Raw genomic sequence first — 19,242 nt, 5'->3', positions numbered from 1 at the left:
TTCATTCAATAGCGTACATAAGCATTCACATCCATAAACATAAGGCTGTGTTTTCAAGACATTCACAGCATTTCAAAATTCAACATTTGCATCATAGACTATTGAGTGCTATTCGTTTGAAGACATTTGACCTGTGTTGAGCTGATAGCATACGTTTTGAGATTAAACATAGTTTTATCTAAATGAGCCATTGTGTGAGTGTAACCTTTTGCATTCATTGTTGAAGTCACATATAGTCTACCACAAAAATATTATTGCTGTGCACATTCTTATATCCATATGTAAGGATGGATTATTCATTCAACCTTGATTCCTATTAAAAAAAAAACATATTGATGAACCTAGGCGACATCTGCTGGGAGAAAGTAGCATTGCAGCCTTAAAGTCAGGTAAAAAAAGATGGCTGACCGGCTTTTAGCCAGAATACACTAAAAAAATGACCAAACTACCTTTTCCTGGTGGGATTTCGAAGTTTCAAAAACACTGACACGTAAAACGCACATATCTAGGAAAAGTCATGAAAGCAGGGCGCTGTAACTTGAACGGTTGCAGAGAATTATTTTTTAATGTAGTTGCATGGGTCACCTTGACCCACCCTCAGCTATTCTAGTGTTATGAAGTGTTGTTGTGGGCCATTGTTTCCTAATTACAGGCTCGCGCGAGCTCCTGCACGTTCGTACTGTTTCATCGCTTGGAATAAAATGTGATAATTAGCTTACTCATTGATTTCGCATTAACCCACGACACCGTTAGTATGTGTTTGTTTTTAGGCATTCATTTTTCCGATTTTAACGTAAACAGAACACTAGAAGCCCCAACAACGGAGCTAGGCTAGCTAGCAGGATTTGTTATAGCAGCCATCTTGGCTTTTGGCACGTGGTCCTGTGGAGTGTGCATGTCAGCCAACGAGAGGGTCACCCACCCACTCTCTCTCTCTCTCTCTCCCTCTCTCCCCTCCCATGCTCTCAGTTGCCAACCTCCCAGTTCTTGTTTGAACTGAGCAAGAAGCAGGTGAGCGGGGCAGGAAGAGGCGCTAAGACGGGGACAGGCGTGGCCAGGGGCAGTCCTGGGACAGCACCACAGGCTCTGTGAGTCTTGTTCAGTTGAATGCCCTCATGAGTATTAACAGAAGAGCACCATATACATATGCACACACACTCTAACATGTCGCTCTCTCCTCAGCTCAGCCCAATGGTCTCTGATGGTTCTGTCTGGCCAGCCCGTAGGTGGAGAAACACCTGATCATCAATATAGGCAGGCACACGTAAGTACAAATGCACATACGTTTCCAAAGACGGGATAAACAAATGGGAATATTGATATTGAGTTAGCGGTAGACATGTGAGATTCATAAGACGCATCACTGACGCCAGGATGTGTTCCCCACTTTTATGCCTTTAAATCAGGGTTGGAGTATTCCAGGTGTGTGGCCATGGCCATGAACACCAGTAGAGGAGGGAACCAAGTGTCTCATTCTCTCTCCACAGTTGTGTGGTTGTAACCCCCCACTAGCTACATATTCATTCAATCTTTATTTAACCTCGTGAATCAATTGAGAGTAAGCTCTCATTTACAATGACGTATAATCACTCTATATTTGAACTTGTACTACAGGTGAGATAATCCTTTTTAATGGTCTCTCTCATTGCTGTGCAAGACTTGGGTGTTCTCCTGCTCTGAGTGCCCATTCTCCTATACCTCCCAGATCTACCTCCACAAGCACATCAAGAGGAGCCATGACAACCTCTGTCTCTGCTGAGGAACACACAGAGCATTATGAAGTAGCCAGTGCCTTGGCGAAGGTGTTTGAGCAGCAGTCATCAATGGATTAACTCCCAAGACACAAGGAAGAGACAGCGCAACACACGCTATGACTCCAGTGACGAAGGTAATATAATAAAGTGCATTCAACAGTCCCAAAAGAGTACTACTTGAGTTGACTAATCTGAGCTAATTTACCTCTACTATATGTTCCAGTGCCCAGGCAGCCGGTCGGCAGAACTCACACCAGACCAGCTATGCCAGGTGCCAGAGCCGGAAGGCCTGCTCTGCCAGTTATCAATGCAGGTATCCATGCATGTTTGTGTTGGTGAAATGTCTATGCATATTTGCACACTTACAGTTAACTCAGGACTGTCTGAAGACTCATGTACTCAGTTCACTAATTCGCTCATCTCACATCTCACTACTCGGCAGTAGATGTTCATCGCCCGGGTCCTTTGAGCCAAGGCGCTGTGAGCCCAGGCCCTTCAGCCCTTCAGACGTCCAGGCACGAGCAGCATGCATCAGCGATTAGCACCCCGGCCAGGTCAGGGTCTGACATGTCTCATGTCGAGTTGATTCTTCCCCTTATGCCAGAATCACTACGCCGCCAGCACCATAGTTTCCTGCTCATCCCTTTATCCTCTGGTTTTCAGGTAGTTCTCTGATGCCATCGCCTGTGAGACCAACAGCTCCAGCAGTGTTGCCATCAAGCTCTGCAGATGCTGGTATGCTGAATTTTGTGAACTACTTCATGCTGCATGTAGGGATATACTTTGAGCTGAATATCCATTATGGGACCGTACAATTACTTATAGCCACATCTGTGTTTAATATCCAGACTTCCAGAGGATGATGTGTCAGCAGTTCTCCAGCGTCATGCAGAGTCTGAGGGAGATGGCACAGACAATGATGAGGCTGGAGCAGAGACTGGAGCAGAGACTGTCCGGCGAGTCTGCAGACAGCTATCGGGGAGCAGTACTGGATGACCTGCACCCTGCTAAAACGGAGGAGGAGCTGCTGGTCTTGGAGGAGCAGCTGAAGGACAAGGATCATCAAAGGAAGATGGTGAGTAACTTCAAGGCAGAACTTTGTTCCTTATTTTTGCAGAGAAGTGTTAAGGAAATGTAAAAGTAAATGATTGTCTTTATGTTTTGCAGACACGATATCTGAGTTCCATTGGCGGCAAAGATCTGCCAGATGTGGTCCGGCGGGTGCTGTCAGCCATTGCCATACACAGAGTGTGGTGTGTCTACAGCGTCCATGGGAAGAGGGGGAAGAAGCCTCTGAAGAATATGACCCTCTACAATGTTATTTTACGTAAGGGATTGTTCATATTTTCGCAAAATAATACATTGTCTTTGCTTCATGCCATGTGCATTGAAACCATTCCCTTTTTGGTTAAAAGGTGCAGTTATGGCCTGTAAGCCAAGCACCACTGTGACGGAGGTGTCTGCCCAGCTGCAGGAGATGCTGAAACATGCCCCTGCTCGATGCAAAAAGGTATGTGATGTCAGGCAGTCTCGTATCCAGTGACATGGCACGCTTCCAATGAACGTATGCGACTTGCTTTTACAGCCATTTCATTATGTCCTTAGGCATCTGCTCCAGCCCAGCTGACCTCCCCAGCCCAGCCCCTGACCGCAGCTCCAGCCCTGACCACAGTGGAGTATTCAGATGAGGATGACCTCTTCTGCCCAGACCCTCGATTCAGATGTGGGTGACCCCCAGCCCGTCTCCCTAAACCTGCCTTTCCAGCCTGCCAGGATGGATGCCTTTTTTGTAAATAGTTTTTGTAAATTTTAACCTTTTTTTTGTGGGATACAACGGTCTGTTCCCGGTCTGGTTTCATTTTTGTTTTTAGAACTTTTGCAATTGTCAGATAATGGGTTGCTAGCCAGAGCTTGTACATGCTTTTTTTTGCTTTTCTGGCTATGCGTAATGTGACAGACCGTAAACCTCATCCTTGTAAATATGTATACTTTTAATTTGTAATGTACTTTGTGTAATAAAATGTTCTAAACTGTTCAGTCTTATATTGGTTTGTATCATAATGCTTGCTGCTATATCCCCATATAGCATTAATTCGTTTTTGTACTGGTAAATGCTAAATATAGCCAGTGGTACTGCAAATGCTAAATATAGCCAGTGGTCAGGGTTTAGTAAGTAAGTGACCATATTTGCACCGTGCGAAAAAGACGTGCAGACCAAGTCATATAAATACCTGTAAATCTAGTGTCAGCCAAGTGAGTTTATTACGGAAGTTCCTGCCCACGTTTTTTGCACGCGGCCGCACCGTATTTGCACCGTGCGAAAAAGACGTGCAGACCAAGTCATATAAATACCTGTAAATCTAGTGTCAGCCAGGTGAGTTTATAACGGAGGTTCCTGCCCACGTGATCACGTGCGTTCTTTGCACGCGGCCGCAACTTCGGAATGACGTGTCGTTCTTACGTAGCGGCTACTAAACGGCAGATCTCGCGTTTCCGTAAATGGCCGCGTAATTTCCGCACGCGGCGCGCACGAATCGTCACCTATAGCGGCCGTATGTCGAACGTTTGCGCAACCTGCGTGTGTTAGTAGGGAATGCGTGTCTGAGACTTGGCAGCTCCGGGTTTCACTGATCTAGCGGCCAGTAAATTCGACCAAATTTCAAGAGGTGGACATCACTGGATTCATCTCGGCATACAGATAATTCAAGAGCAATTGACTCATGTTTACGAAGCACACCAACATAGTGCTCTGATCAGCTGCACTCTCCAGTGAAGTTCTCAAAACGCGACAGATGCCCGGATCCGTAGTAGCCTAGATCTCATTGTATTACAGTAATTTAGCAGACGCGTTTATCCAAAGCAACTAACAATAATTGCATTTAACGTAGGAAAAGCCAATGTAGGCTACTAGCCTACTAGGCTACTTGCCGGAACTCACAAGTGCATCTCCTTTCTAAAACAAGTGACTAAGAGCATAATCTAGTGCTGAAGGCAAAGTGCAGGAATAGCAATCTAAAATACATTAGAGGGATCGTTGTAGTTCTCTCTGTAAAATAACTACAACGTAGACCTAAATTAAAGAAATAAAAAGTACCTTTGAGAAACCGCACATTATTGCGGTGGAATTTGATATTGTTAGTAGCCTAGTTTATGGCTTTGTCAATCCATTGATCATCATCATCATCTTCATCCGCTTATCCAGGGTCGGGTCGCGGAGGCAGCAGTTCCATCAGGGGGCCCCAGACATCCCTTTCCCTAGCAGCATCAACCAGCTCTGCCTGGGAAATCTTTAGCCGCTCACAGGCCAGTGCGGAGATGTAGTCCCGCCACCTAGTCCTGGGTCTACCCCGCGGCCTTCTCCCAGCCGGACACGCCTGGAACACCTCCCTAGGGAGGCGCCCAGGAGGCATCCTCACTAGATGCCCGAACCACCTCAACTGGCTCCTTTCGACGCAAAGGAGCTGCGGCTCTACTCCGAGTCTCTCCCGGATGACTGAACTTCTCACCCGATCTCTCAGGGAGACCCCAGCCACCCTCCGGAGAAAACTAATTTCGGCCGCTTGTATCCGTGATCTCGTTCTTTCGGTCATGACCCATCCTTCATGACCATAGGTGAGGGTGGGGACGAAGATAGACCGGTAGATCGAGAGCTTTGCCTTTTGGCTCAGCTCTCTTTTCATCACAACAGTGCGGTAAAGCGACTGCAGAACCGCACCAGCTGCTCCGATTCTCCGGCCAAACTCCCTCTCCATGGTTCCCTCACTCGTGAACAAGACCCCCAGATACTTGAACTCCTTCACTTGGGGTAAGGACTCATTTCCTACTCGGAGCGGACAGGCCACCGGTTTCCTGCTGAGAACCATGGCCTCAGATTTAGAAGTGCTTATTCTCATCCCAGCCGCTTCACACTCAGTTGCGAACCTATCCAGAGAGTGCTGGAGGTCGCAGGCAGCTGATGCCATCAGGACCACATCATCTGCAAAAAGCAGTGACGTGATCCCCAGCTCACCGAACTGCAAACCCACCTCCCCCCGGCTACGCCTCGATATCCTCACGGGGGCACCGGCGTCAGCCATTAAACCTCTGGAACTTGTCCAGAAAGCTGCTGCTCGCCTGGTGTTCAACCACCCCAAATTCTCCCACACAACTTCCCTCCTCCGTTCCCTACACTGGCTCCCTGTAGCGGCTCGCATCCAGTTTAAAACTCTGGCGCTAACCTACAGGGCAATGAAAGGAACAGCCCCCTCCTACCTCCAGGCCATGGTCAAACCCTACATCCCCTCCCGACCACTACGCTCTGCTACCTCAGGGCGACTGGTTGCCCCGTCACTCCGAGGCTCCTGCGGTCGATCGACACGGTCACGGCTCTTCTCTGTCCTGGCCCCGCAGTGGTGGAATGAGCTGCCCACTGATGTCAGGACAGCAGAGTCGCTGCCCATCTTTCGTCGCAGGCTCAAAACTCATCTCTTCAAGAAGTACTACAACAGTCCTCCCACCTAAGCACTTATTATATTGCACTGTACTTTAGATTGTGATTCTTGCACTTTGCCTTCAGCACTAGATTATGCTCTTAGTCACTTGTTTGTTTTAGAAAGAAGATGCACTTGTGAGTTCTGGAAAGTAGTAGTACATTGGCTCTTCCTACGTTAAATGCAATTATTGTTAGTCGCTTTGGATAAAAGCGTCTGCTAAATGACTGTAATGTAATGTAATGTAATATCCTGTCCATGAAAATCACAAACAGGATTGGTGACAAAGCGCAGCCCTGGCGGAGGCCAACACCCACCGGAAAGGAAGACGACTTACTGCCGAGGACCCGGACACAGCTCTCGCTCTGGGTGTACAGGGATTGGATGGCCCTAAGTAGGGACCCCCTCACCCCATACTCCCGCATAACCCTCCACAAGACCTCTCGAGGGACCCGGTCGTAAGCCTTCTCCAAGTCCACAAAACACATGTCGACAGGTTGGGCAAGCTCCCAAGCCCCCTCCAAGATCCTTGCGAGAGTGAAGAGCTGGTCGGTAGTTCCACGACCAGGACGAAATCCGCATTGTTCCTCTTCGATCTGAGGTTCGACTATCGGCCGGACCCTCCTTTCCAGCACCTTGGAGTAAACTTTCCCTGGGAGGCTGAGTAATGTGATGCCTCTATAATTCGCACACACCCTCTGGTCCCCTTTTTTGAATATTGGGACCACCACCCCAGTCTGCCACTCCTTCGGCACTGACCCAGACTTCCACGCAATGTTACAGAGGCGTGTCAACCAAGACAGCCCCTCTACACCCAGCGCCTTCAGCATTTCTGGACGGATCTCATCAGTCCCTGGGGCTCTGCCACTGTGGAGTTGTTTGACTACCTCAGTGACCTCCTCCAAGGACATTGACGACCCCCCATCATCTTCCGGCTCTGCCTCGATCGTAGAGGGTGGATTAGTCGGGTTCAGGAGTTCCTCAAAGTGCTCCTTCCAATGCTCAACAACCTCCTCAGTTGAAGTCAGCAGTGTCCCCTCCTTGCTGTATACAGCTTGGATGGTCCCCCACTTTCCCTTCCTGAGGTGTCTGATGGTCTTCCAGAAACACTTTGGTGCCGACCGAAAGTCCTTCTCCATGGTTTCTCCGAACTCCTCCCACACCCGCTGCTTTGCCTTGGTCACGGCCGAAGCCGCAGCCCTCCGGGCCAGTCGATACCCTGCAACTGTTTCTGGGGTCTCCCGGGCTAACATAACCCGGAAGGCCTCCTTCTTCAGTCGGACGGCTTCCCTCACCACCGCTGTCCACCACGGTGTCCGAGGGTTACCGCCCCTTGAGGTACCTATGGCCCTCAGGCCACAGCTCCCAGCCGCAGCTTCAGCAATGGAGGCTTTGAACACCGACCACTCATGCTCGATGTCCCCAACCTCCACAGGGATGCCTGAGAAGCTCCGCCGGAGGTGGCAATTGAAATCTCTCCGGACAGGCTCTTCCTCCAGACGTTCCCAGTTCACCCTCACTACACGCTTGGGTTTTCCAGGTCTGTCCAGAAGTTTCCCCCACCATCGAAACCAGCTCACCACCAGATGGTGATCAGTGGACAGCTCTGCCCCTCTCTTTACCCGAGTGTCCAAAACGCATGGCCTCAGATCAGATGATACGATAACGAAATCGATCATCGACCTTCGGCCTAAGGTGTTCTGATGCCAGGTGTACTTGTGGGCATCCTTGTGTTCGAACATGGTGTTTGTTATGGACAAACCGTGACTAGCACAGAAGTCCAACAACAAAACACCACTCGGGTTCAGATCGTGGTGGCCATGCCTTCCAATCACGCCCCTCCAAGTTTCTCCATCATTGCCTACGTGTGCATTGAAGTCCCCCAGTAGGACACTGGAGTCCCCTGCAGGAGCCCACAAAAGGACTCCACTCAGGGTCTGCAGGAAGGCTGAGTACTCTGAACTGCTGTTCGGTGCATAAGCACAAACCACAGTCAGAGTCCCCCCCCCCCACAGTCCTAAGGCGCAGGGAGGCGACCCTCTCGTCCACTGGGGTGAACTCCAGCACAGAGGCGCTCAGCTGGGGGCTAGCTAGTATAGCCACACCTGCCTTACGCCTCATACCGTGAGCAACTCCGGAGAAGAACAGGGTCCAACCCCTATCCAGGAGTTTGGTTCCGGTGCCGGTGCTGTGCGTGGAGGTTAGCCCCACCAGGTGTAATTGGTATCGCTCCACCTCCCTCACAAGCTCCAGCTCCTTCCCCCCCAGCGAGGTCACGTTCCATGTCCCCAGAGCCAGCCTTTGCCGCCCGGGTCCGGTCCGTCGGTGCCCCCCGCCTTCACCGCCACCTAGTTGGCAGCACACCCGACCCCGACAATTCCTCCTGCGGGTGGTGGGTCCACGGGACGATGGAGGAGGAGATGGTGCTTCCACGTTGCTTATTCGGGCTGCCCGGCCACCAGGCGCTCGCATTCGGGCCCTCCGTCTGGGCCTGGCTCCAGACAAGGGCCCCGGGCTTCCTCCGGGCCGGGTCTCTCTTCCTTTTTGGTGTTCTGTCATCAGCGTTTTTTCCTGTAACCCCAGGTAGGGGGGCTAGGGGGTACTACCACTTGCCCAAGGTGGACCCCCAGACTAGTGGAGGCGTCTTACTTCTCCATTCTAGTTTTGCAACTAGCCACTGCCGCACAATCCATTGATATCGATTTATAATTATTTCAAGTTTTTCTCCCTATGCAAAAGATGGGGCGGTTGTGTGAACCCAACCAGTAGAGAGCGTAGTTTTACACTTTGGCTCCCTTGAACATAGATGGTGAAGTGGGCTATCTGGAGCGTACAGGGAACATAGTAGGCTAATGCTGATGATTTCTGTCACGGGCAGCATACACTGCATACCCTCAGTCCCCTAATAGGTCTTATTTCATTTCAACTTGGCTATTAACTTGATGGAGCATGTTACATTTGAGCAATATGATGATAATATTGCTAAAAGGTAGGCTACAATATGTCACAGTGCACTGGCTACTGCTATCATGTACAGTACTCCTACACATAGTAACTTCAGTTTTACAAGATGCCACAGTGCACTGGCTACTGCTATCAATACGATACAGTACAGTGCTCCTAAAATACCTATGTTATATACAGATGCCCTCAGCTGCAGGATCATCTCCTTTGATGATTTTACCTCTTTTGAATACCACGCTATGTTCTTAAAATGCCAGCCTCCAGTTCTGGCAGTAACAGTGTATAGGCCTCCTAAACAATGCCCTGCCTTCTCTACCGAATTTTCAGAACTCCTGTCCATTGTTACGGTTTCACCTCCACACACGCCCCCCTCCTCCGCCTCTCCACAACCCTCCACCTCTGTGCCTACCTCACACGCCCCCTGCAGCTCGGCACGGGCACTGAGGGCGCTCCAACGACAGCTGAAATGAGTTGAGCTGATGGGCGAATGAGCTTATGGCCGGATCACTGCACACCTGCTGCCACCTTCTCATGAACCCCCTCTACCTACAAGAAGCCGGTTTCTCCAGCCATTCATCGCCAGATCTTCCCTAAGAAACGCCTGGCAAGTATCGTAGTTGTTAAACAAAGTATTTCTGCTTATATATATGTGTGTTTGTGTGCTCTCTGGACCACCGCACCTCAAGGCTTACTCGTCTCTCCGTGTTCCCTACAGAACGACCAGGTGTGCTGTGATCCGGCTTGCCTGCCCATCACTCTGCCCGCCACCCACTGCAGCTGCTCCAACCGACCTCAACCTCCAGCCTGCCAGGCTCCCAACCTGAGCCATCCGGGCACTACCTTCCCTCCCAGCTCCAGCAATAAACGCCCTGCTGGGCAAAGAGCTTCCTGCCTCCTGTGTCGTGCACTTGAGCCCCGTAGCTAACTAGCCTTAACAGTCCATCATCCATACAAATTATGACACCCTTGATCTAGTGATTACTAAGGGCCTGACTATCACTGTCTCCTCTATTAGTGACCTCGCTCTCTCTGACCATTTCTGTATCTTCTTCACTGCATTGGTTCCTAAAGTCAAAAGTAGTACTAGCGCTTTATCAAGAAACGTTATCTTACCTCCGCAGTATCCGATAGTTTTAGAGAAATAATGATCACAAACAATTTATCAACTCCAGAAGTGGGGCCGTCAGGCACTATTGAAGACTTAGCATCCGCCTTTAACACCAGAGTAGGGGCAGCCTTGGATTCTGTAGCACCTATTAAACTGAAAAAGATCACAGCCAATCATAAAGCTCCATGGCGAAATGAGGAAACAAATCAACTAAAGAGAACCTGCAGAAGATCTGAGCGTATATGGAGAAAGACCAAGCTACAGGTCCACCATGATATTCTCAAAGAACATCTCGCTGCCTTTGATAAAGCAATAAGAAATGCAAGGAAAGACCACTTCTCAAAATTCATATCTATCAACCGCAATAATTCAAGAGTGCTCTTCTCAACAATTGATAGCCTAATAAACCCTGCCGTAAAAACACCAGATAACCTGCTCTCTACCTCCAAATGTGAGGAATTTGCAGCTTACTTCAGAGATAAGATTATGAATATTAGGAGGAAAGTCACCCAGGAAAGGCCATGCATCCTGTTCACAGATCCTCTTCCTCCATGTAATGGACATATGAGCTTGTTTACACTGGTGGACACAGAAATGTTGAGAAAAGTAGTATCCAAACTCAAATCCTCCACAAGCCTGCTGGATCCCATCCCCACTGATTTTTTCAAAACAATTTTTGACTCTGTATCCTATGACATTTTAGCCATTGTTAATGACTCCCTATCTACAGGTGTCTTCCCACCAATACTTAAAACTGCTTTGGTGAGACCCGTGCTGAAGAAAAACAACTTAGACACTTCAGTTCTTAGCAATTTAAGACCAATCTCCAACCTTCCCTTTTTGAGTAAAATTCTGGAAACGATTGTTTTCAAACAGATTAATGATTTCCTAGCTACAAGTTCTACCCTTGACCTTTTCCAGTCCAGCTTTCGCGCCCATCATAGCACAGAGACGGCATTAGTCAAAGTTGTAAATGACCTCAGAATTAATGCTGGCTCCAAAGAGCTCTCTGTTCTCATCCTCCTGGACCTGAGTGCAGCCTTTGATACTATAGATTATGCAATCCTCATCAAAAGACTGGAGAAGTGGGTTGGCCTCTCCGGTCCTTAATTGGCTTAGGACCTATATAACCGGTCGTGATTTCTTTGTTGCCCTCGGTGACCATAGCTCAGGAAAGATCCCTATGACCTGTGGGGTGCCCCAAGGATCGATCCTAGGACCTCTACTCTTCAGCCTGTACATGGTGCCCCTTGGCAGTGTCATCAGGAGGCACAACATTAGCTACCATAGCTACGCAGATGATACCCAACTCTATATTTCTGTAACACCCAGTAACTACAGCTTGATTGACTGCCTTGTCAAGTGTATTACGGATATTAATAAATGTATGGATGTCACATAATTTCCTCCAACTAAACCAGGACAAAACAGAAGTACTGATCATTGGAGAAAAAGCTGAAAGAGAGAAACTATCTGCACATTTAAAAACTCTGGAAATTGACACCAAATGCCAGGCTAAAAACCCAGGTGTCATACTTGACTCAGATCTTAATTTCGAAAACCACATCATGAATATTACAAAGACATCTTTTTACCATTTAAGGAACATTGCCATGGTGCAACCCTTTCTCTCTCAGGCTGACACCGAAAGACTAATGCATACTTTCATCACAAGCAGGCTGGACTACTGCAATGCTCTACTATAAGGCCTACCAAAGAAAGCAATCTCTAAGCTACAAATGATACAGAATGCTGCAGCACGAGTCCTCACTAAGACTAGGCGCAGGGCACACATCACACCAGACTTTAAATCACTACACTGGTTACCTGTCAACTCTAGAATATACTTTAAAATACTATTACTAGTCTATAAATCTCTCCACAGTCACGCACCAGAAAACATTTCAGACATGCTTGTCAGGTACATGCCCAACAGACCACTCAGATCCTCAGGTACTGAACTCGTAACAGTCCCAAAAGCCAGGACCAAGAAAGACGGAGAGGCAGCTTTTAGTTTCTATGCCCCCAACCTCTGGAACACCCTGCCGGAGTGCCTAAGAAGGGTCGAAACAACAGAGGTCTTCAAGCAAGATCTCAAGATGTACCTTTTTGGCCTAGCCTACAATCACTAGCCAGGACCTTGAGACACAGAAAGGCAGCCTCAAACCTACCTGTGAATCCTCTGTATACATTGGTGTATATCCTGCTATGCACTCTATGTATATCAAGTTGTGTACAGAAGCTGGTTACCGGAAACAGGCTTGTTCTGTTCTGATATCTGTGTTGCTTCAAAGGCTCAGCATGCTACTAACCGTTTTCTGTCTCCCCTAGTGCCTCTCTCTCTCCCTCCTACCTTCTAACCAGGTCCAGTGGATGCCCCACTGTCACCCGCACACCACCCTGAGTCCGATAGATACCCCCGTGTCAGCTGTGGATGTCGTAGTATTTAGTTAACACACACACACACGTACACACATCAGTCCACATCCGGCTTAGGCCTGGACCTGGGCCCAGTCCCCCTTCCCCTCACCCTAACCCGGGTCCGTATGCTTTTCCTACCCCCTCTCTACCCCAACCCCTGCCTCTATCTGGGCCCAGGCACATTCACGCACACACAGACATACACCAGTGTTTGCCATGTCTCTCCTTTTATGTTTTTAGCCTCTCTTACTCTGAAAATGTAATTTAATGTAATTTATTGCTTTATAAATGTTCTTAGCCGGTAGACAAACATACTCCAGGAGCTTGCTCGATTTCCTTGTTGAGAGGGGTCAGGGAAGAATTTGTACAGCTCACTTTTTGCTTCCCTCTGGAATATGTAGGGATGGGATGTATCCCCACCTCCCTTGTTCTCTGTAAAGCGCATTGTGTTGCCTCTGTGTCACGGCACCGCCGCGTCAGCCTCGTCCACCTCCTCAGCCCCCTGACCCCGGCCCGAGCCCCGGTTCTGACGCTGGTCCCCAGCCTGTCCCTGTCTCTCCAGTGCCGGACTCCGTTTCCCCCAGCACCTCCCAGAGCCTGCAGCGGGAACTGCGGCCATGTCTGCGGTCACAAGCCAGACACGCCCCCGATCCACACCTGCCGTGCGTCACCTTGATTGCCTCTCCTCCACACCTCAACGCACCTGGTCCTGATCAGCCAATCAACGCACCTGGTCCTGATCAGCCAATCGCCAGCAGGATAAGAAGCCGGTCCACACAGCCCTCTGTGCCAGATCGTTGACCAACCAACCTAGTGGGTACACGTCTCTAGCTCCCTGCCTCGTCTGCTTTTCAACCTTGCCTTACCCTGTTCTCCCTGTCTTCCCAGTATCCAGTTCCTGCCTGACCCACGCCTGTACGATTACCCTGCTCCTGCCTGACCCACACCTGTACGATTACCCCGCTCCTGCCTGACCCACGCCTGTACGACAACCCTGCTCCTGCCTGACCCACGCCTGTACGACAACCCCGCTCCTGCCTGACCATCGCCTGTACGACTACCACGCTCCTGCCTGACCATCGCCTGTACGACTACCACGTCCCCGCCTGACCCACGCCTGTCTACGGACCACGTTACTGCCTGCCTCTCCCCGGATCTCAATAAACGTGCCTACGGGCTTTCACCCCAATCGTGTCTGCTCTTGGGTCCTCCATCAAAACCCTAACAGAACGATCCGGCCAACATGGACCCAGCGGACAATACAGGCCTCCGGCAGGCCGTCACCTCCCAAGGGATTCTCGTGGGACAACACAGCGTTCTACTCCGGGACGCCGATACAGCGATGCGGGCTCTCAACGCTAATATGCAAGGCCTGTCGGCCCAGGTAACCAAGTCGGAGCAAAGCCTGCACACTATCGCCGCTACCATGCAAACCCTCAGCGAGCAGGTTAGCCAATTGGTCATATCCACGGGCTCCGCAGCCCAGGGGGAGGGCCCTGCACCCGGAGCCCTGGCAGCTAGCCCAGCCCCTGTGACTGCATCCCGACGTGAGCCTAACCTCCCTAGTCCCAAGCCGTATGACGGTGATCTGGCTCGTTGTGGGTCATTTCTAATGCAATGTGACTTCATCTTTATTCACCAGCCTAGCATGTATTCACTGGACGCCGAAAGGATAGCCTTCGTGTCTAGCCTACTTACCGGTCCGCCCCTTAGTTGGTTTGAAGCCACCTGGAAAGCTAACGCGGCTTGTCTCCGGTCTTACGCTGAATTCAGCTTGGAGTTCAGAAAAGTGTTTGATCATCCCGCCCTTGGTCACGACTCAGCCTCACGTTTAATGAACTTCCAACAAGGTAGCCGTAGCGTGGCAGAGTACTCCATAGAGTTCAGGATCCTAGCCGCGGATAGCGGGTGGAACGATACCGCCTTACAGACCGCTTTCCGTGCGGGCCTGTCCGAGACTCTGAAGGACGAGTTAGTCAGGGACACGCCCACTACCCTTGACAGCCTAATCTCCCTGGCTATCAAAATCGATCACCACCTGAGGGAGCGTAGAAAGGAAAGAAGCCGCACATCCGGTTTTCCATCTAGGCTTCCCAGCCAGTGTTCCCCTAACACGCCTTCTCAGCTCTCGCCACGTCATGAAGCGCTCTCCCCTCAGCGCACCACGACGCCACATGCCTCCGCCCCCGAGGACGAGCCCATGCAGTTGGGCGGCGCACGACTCTCCGAGGCTGAACGCACTCGCCGTGTGAGCGAGCGCCTCTGTTTCTACTGCGGTCAACCAGGTCATGGCCGTGCTTCCTGCCCCGCTCGGCCAAAAACCCAAGCCCACCAGTGAGAGTGGGTTCACCGGTGGGCTGTGCCCTGTCACCCACGCCCCTCATGGCCAAGCTAGCGCACGTGGGCTCTCTTTCCAATGGCTCCTCCTGTGTCGATGCCCAGGGGCGGATGCACCTCGAAAAATGTATTGTTTTATACAGTTTTCCTCACTTGTATACCATATCTCCGCGTTTAAAACTGCGCACTAACATTGGCGGTACACAATAACTTGATTTTTTTGGGATCCGACGGTTGGACATCGAGCCCCAAGTCTAGATCAAACAGCTACGCTGCCGCAGCTAGCCGCGGCTAGCCAACCCCAACCAGCTCCTGACTGGGATAGCCTATTAGCCAACAGGGGACAGCCGTCCCCTGCCTTTCCAGTACCAACCCAACACACCGTGAAAAAGTGGAGTTGTTTAAATATCTCGGACTCTGGGTTGATCCTGAACTCTCTTTTAAGCCCCATATTGATTATATTATAAAAATAGTGTATGGTTGTCTTGGTTCACTTTACCGTTCTATCAACTGCTTTACTCTGGAGATAAGGAAAAGACTAATTTCTCAACTTATTTTACCCATTATTGATTATGTTGATATAGTTTATCAAAACACTAATGACACTTACCTTAGGCCCTTGAATGTAGTGTTTAACTCCCTATGCTGCTTTGTCCTTAGATGCCCCTATAGAACACACCACTGTCTCATGTACGACTCACTTAACTGGATGCCGCTTAAAGCTAGAAGACAATCCCTGTTTCTATGTCCCTAGAATCTTTAAAGAAGTAGGTCGTAGGTCATTTGCATATAAAGCCCCTACTGATTGGAATAACCTTCCCCCCTCTCTTAGGTCCATTACTTCATACCATCGCTTTAAATCATCTTTACTTTCTCAGCTTAAATCAACTTGTTCATGTTTTTAATTCCTGTGTCTGTTTATTGTGTACTTAATTTGATTATTTTTATGTTATTATTTTCATGACTGTTATTAATACTTTATTGTTCTGGTCATTGTAGTTCTTTCCCCTGAATATTTACGTGTGGTCTTCGGATGTGGAGAGTGGCCTTGTTGCCATCCATACCTTACTGGCTCACTTCTGTGCTCCGTGGGCCGGGTGTGTGTTGTGGTGGTTAAGATGTAACTAGGCTGTGTGGGTGGGTTGGAGTTGTTGAGCTAAGTGTGCGTGTGTATTTGTGTTGTTTTATGTATTCTGTAATTCATTGTTTAATGTTTGTATTTGTGTTATAGGACCCCCTCGAAAATGAGATGATACATCTCAAGGGGCTATCCTCAATAAATAAATTCAAATTCAAATTCACACCGGAGGCCGTGCCTTGCTCCCAGTAGATCGCGTGAGTATTACCAGCACTACTAGGTAAGTAGCCCCACTCTCCCGGCTAGCACTGCTAGTTAGCAGCCCCCACTCCCCCTGCTAGCAAGGCTAAGTAAATAGCCCTACCTCCCCGTTAGCATTACTACGTAAATAGCACTCCCTCTCCCCGCTAGCATCGCAGGTTCATTGCTTTTTTCCAGTTTTATCCACCTGCATACCATACCTCCGTTCTCAAAATCGCGCATTAATATTGGTGGTACCTGAGAGTCCGACGTCTGGATCTCAAGGTCTGTTGTCTTGGTTTTCGTTCGTTCCACAGTTTGCTGAGCGGGATTTACAAGCCAGCAGCTGAGCCTTGCGTTAGCAAGTAGACTAAGGTTGTTGTCCTCTGGTTTTCGTTCGTTCCACAGTTTGCTGAGCGGGATTTACAAGCCAGCAGCTGAGCCTTGCGTTAGCAAGTAGACTAAGGTTGTTGTCCTCTGGTTTTCGTTCGTTCCACAGTTTGCTGAGCAGGATTTACAAGCCAGCAGCTGAGCCTTGCTTTTAGCAAGTAGATTTAGTTTGTTGTCTTCTGGTTTTGTTTGTTTACAGTTTGCTGAGCGGGATTTACAAGCCAGCAGCTGAACCTTGCTTTTAGCAAGTAGATTGGGTTGATTGTCCTGGGATTTACAAGCCAGCAGCTGAACCTTGCTTTTAGCAAGTAGATTGGGTTGATTGTCCTCTGGTTTTCGTTGGTCCTACAGCTTGCTGAGCGTTGTTTTGCTCAAGCCAGCAGCTGAGCCCTGCTCTTAGCAAATAGATTGGCGGTTTTATCCTCTTATTTTAATTCCGCAATTATTTTAACGAGTCTTGCGATGGCTCCACACCCTCCCGCCCCTAACTGCTCGGGTTGCCTCCAGCGTAGCCAAAAAATCTCAGAGTTGGAAGGTAGGATCTCTACTCTACACTCTATACATCAAGTCGAAGATCTCCTGGACTCACTGCGACCCGACCCAGATGTCGACGTCCAGCCTCCCACTGTTCCACCGTCGGCGACATCCGGGGGTGGAGATGTGGATTTTAGTTTCCTCCTGAGTGAGAAATCCTGGCCCAGACTCAGTGCCAGACCCAAGCATTCAAGCCCCACCCCTTGGACCGCTGTTAGGAGGAAACGAGAAAGGGAAACCTCCAGGGTCCCCTCCCAACCCTCCGACGACGACACCCTCCAACTGAGGAATAGCTTTGCTTTATTGGCCGAGCCTGTATCCAAGAGGTCCAAGGATACTAGCATCAGCTCCTCGTCCAGGCTCTCTGCTACTGGGGCTCATTTCACACCCTGCCCTACTCAGTACCATACCCATACTCCGCAGCCCACCCACACCTCTCTGGTTGGTGAGCGGCAAAATAGCCAGGCTAATAAGCCTGCTCCCCGGCCTAAGCATAGCCCAGTCCACCGAGGGGACCCCCGGCCCCCACCCTCTACCACTTGGCCTTCAGGTGTGAGGCAGCAAGGGAAGTCCCCTAAGCCCAGTGGGCCTGCCACTGATCCCGCCCCCCCATCTGTGCTCGTCATCGGATCTTCCATGGTGCGCCATGTAGTGGTCCCGAAAGCCCAGACCTGCTGCTTCCCAGGAGCTAAGGTCTCGGACATCAGGACTGTTGTCCCATCACTCCTCGCAGAAAATCCCCTGGCCTCATCCATTATCATCCATGTCGGAACAAATGACATCAAGCTCCAGCAGTCTGAGCGGCTGAAGGAGGATTTCAAGGACCTGATCTCCACTGCTCAGGCGTCAGGAAAGACCTGCATCATCTCTGGCCCGTTCTCCTCCCCCCGATATGGTGATGCCAAATATAGTAGGATCCGTCAGCTCCACATCTGGCTGAAAGGCTACTGCTGCCAGTTGAAGCTTCCCTTCATAGATAATTTCACCACTTTCTTAAACCGCTCGGACCTCTTCGCCAGGGACGGCCTTCATCCTAGTAGGTCAGGTGCCCGTCTGCTCAGTATGAATATGGACCTGACGCTGAGATCTTCAGGCGTCTGATGTGGGGTTAGCCCGACCCGTCTCAACCACCCTACTGCCAAACATAAACCTCCTGTACCCGCGGGTCGGGCTACACCAGCTCCATCTCACCAGCGCCCCATCACCATAGACCTTGATTCCCTGCCCCTCACTGAGACCTGGCACAGCGACGTCTATATTTTTATAAACAAATTCTGCCCACCTGAATATGCCATTCAGCAAATTATCTCCCACCACACCCCTAGTACCATAATGAAACAGTCAGGTGGATCTAATATAAAAAACCTGATATCAGTTCCAGTGAATATACCATCCAGGCCTACTAGTCAGGCGAGCCAGCCCTTTTTTCCGGAAGCTATTTCAATGGCGATTCTAAATGTCAGGTCCCTACCAAGCAAAACTTTTCTCATTAATGATCTTATATGTGAACGCAAACTAGACTGTATGTTCCTAACTGAAACCTGGCTAAATATAAATGGATCAGCAGCCCTCATTGAAGCCTCTCCTCCAAACTACAGCTTTTTTCAATCTATCAGAAGTGGGAAAAAAGGTGGAGGAAAAGCCACCATAGCTAAAGATGCCCTCAGCTGCAGGACCATCTCCTTTGATGATTTCGCCTCTTTTGAATACCACGCTATTGTCCTAAAATGCCAGCCCCCAGTTCTGGCAGTAACCGTGTATAGGCCTCCCAAACAATGCCCTGCCTTCTCTACAGAATTTTCAGAACTCCTGTCCATCATCCATACAAATTATGATAAGATTATCATCATTGGAGATTTCAACATACACGTAGACACTGAGGCGGACTCGAAAGCTAGGGACTTTATCAACCTCCTAAACTCCATGGATTTTACCCAACATATCTCT

At 49.6% G+C, this 19,242-nt stretch overlaps 1 protein-coding gene and 1 long non-coding RNA gene across 2 annotated transcripts; both read left to right on the top strand.

The window, feature by feature from the left end:
- The first annotated feature begins 1,979 nt into the window (after positions 1–1,979).
- LOC311326450 lies at positions 1,980–2,737 on the top strand. Its single transcript, XR_014631059.1, has 4 exons — positions 1,980–2,067; positions 2,197–2,308; positions 2,418–2,489; positions 2,603–2,737. It is a non-coding gene; the product is annotated as an uncharacterized lncRNA (long non-coding RNA).
- A 9-nt stretch (positions 2,738–2,746) lies between these two features.
- On the top strand, positions 2,747–3,650 carry LOC311326449 (uncharacterized protein). The gene is made up of 4 exons (XM_084459342.1): positions 2,747–2,829; positions 2,922–3,081; positions 3,170–3,264; positions 3,360–3,650. Exons 1-4 carry the CDS (start codon positions 2,827–2,829, stop codon positions 3,483–3,485), a joined length of 384 nt encoding a protein of 127 aa, XP_084315468.1. The 5' UTR covers positions 2,747–2,826; the 3' UTR covers positions 3,486–3,650.
- Positions 3,651–19,242: the final 15,592 nt, after the last annotated feature.

This window comes from Borostomias antarcticus (assembly GCF_949987555.1).
Source record: "Borostomias antarcticus genome assembly, chromosome: 27".
Taxonomy (NCBI): Eukaryota; Metazoa; Chordata; class Actinopteri; order Stomiiformes; family Stomiidae; genus Borostomias; species Borostomias antarcticus.
This window is presented reverse-complemented; position numbering and strand designations above follow the sequence as displayed.

What these genes read in the sequence shown, in the direction of transcription:
- LOC311326449 (XM_084459342.1), top strand. An exon ending in CCTCTACAATGTTATTTTAC is followed by an intron (nt 3,082 to 3,169) that starts GTAAGGGATTGT and finishes TTTGGTTAAAAG; the next exon opens with GTGCAGTTATGGCCTGTAAG. An exon ending in CCCCTGCTCGATGCAAAAAG is followed by an intron (nt 3,265 to 3,359) that starts GTATGTGATGTC and finishes TTATGTCCTTAG; the next exon opens with GCATCTGCTCCAGCCCAGCT.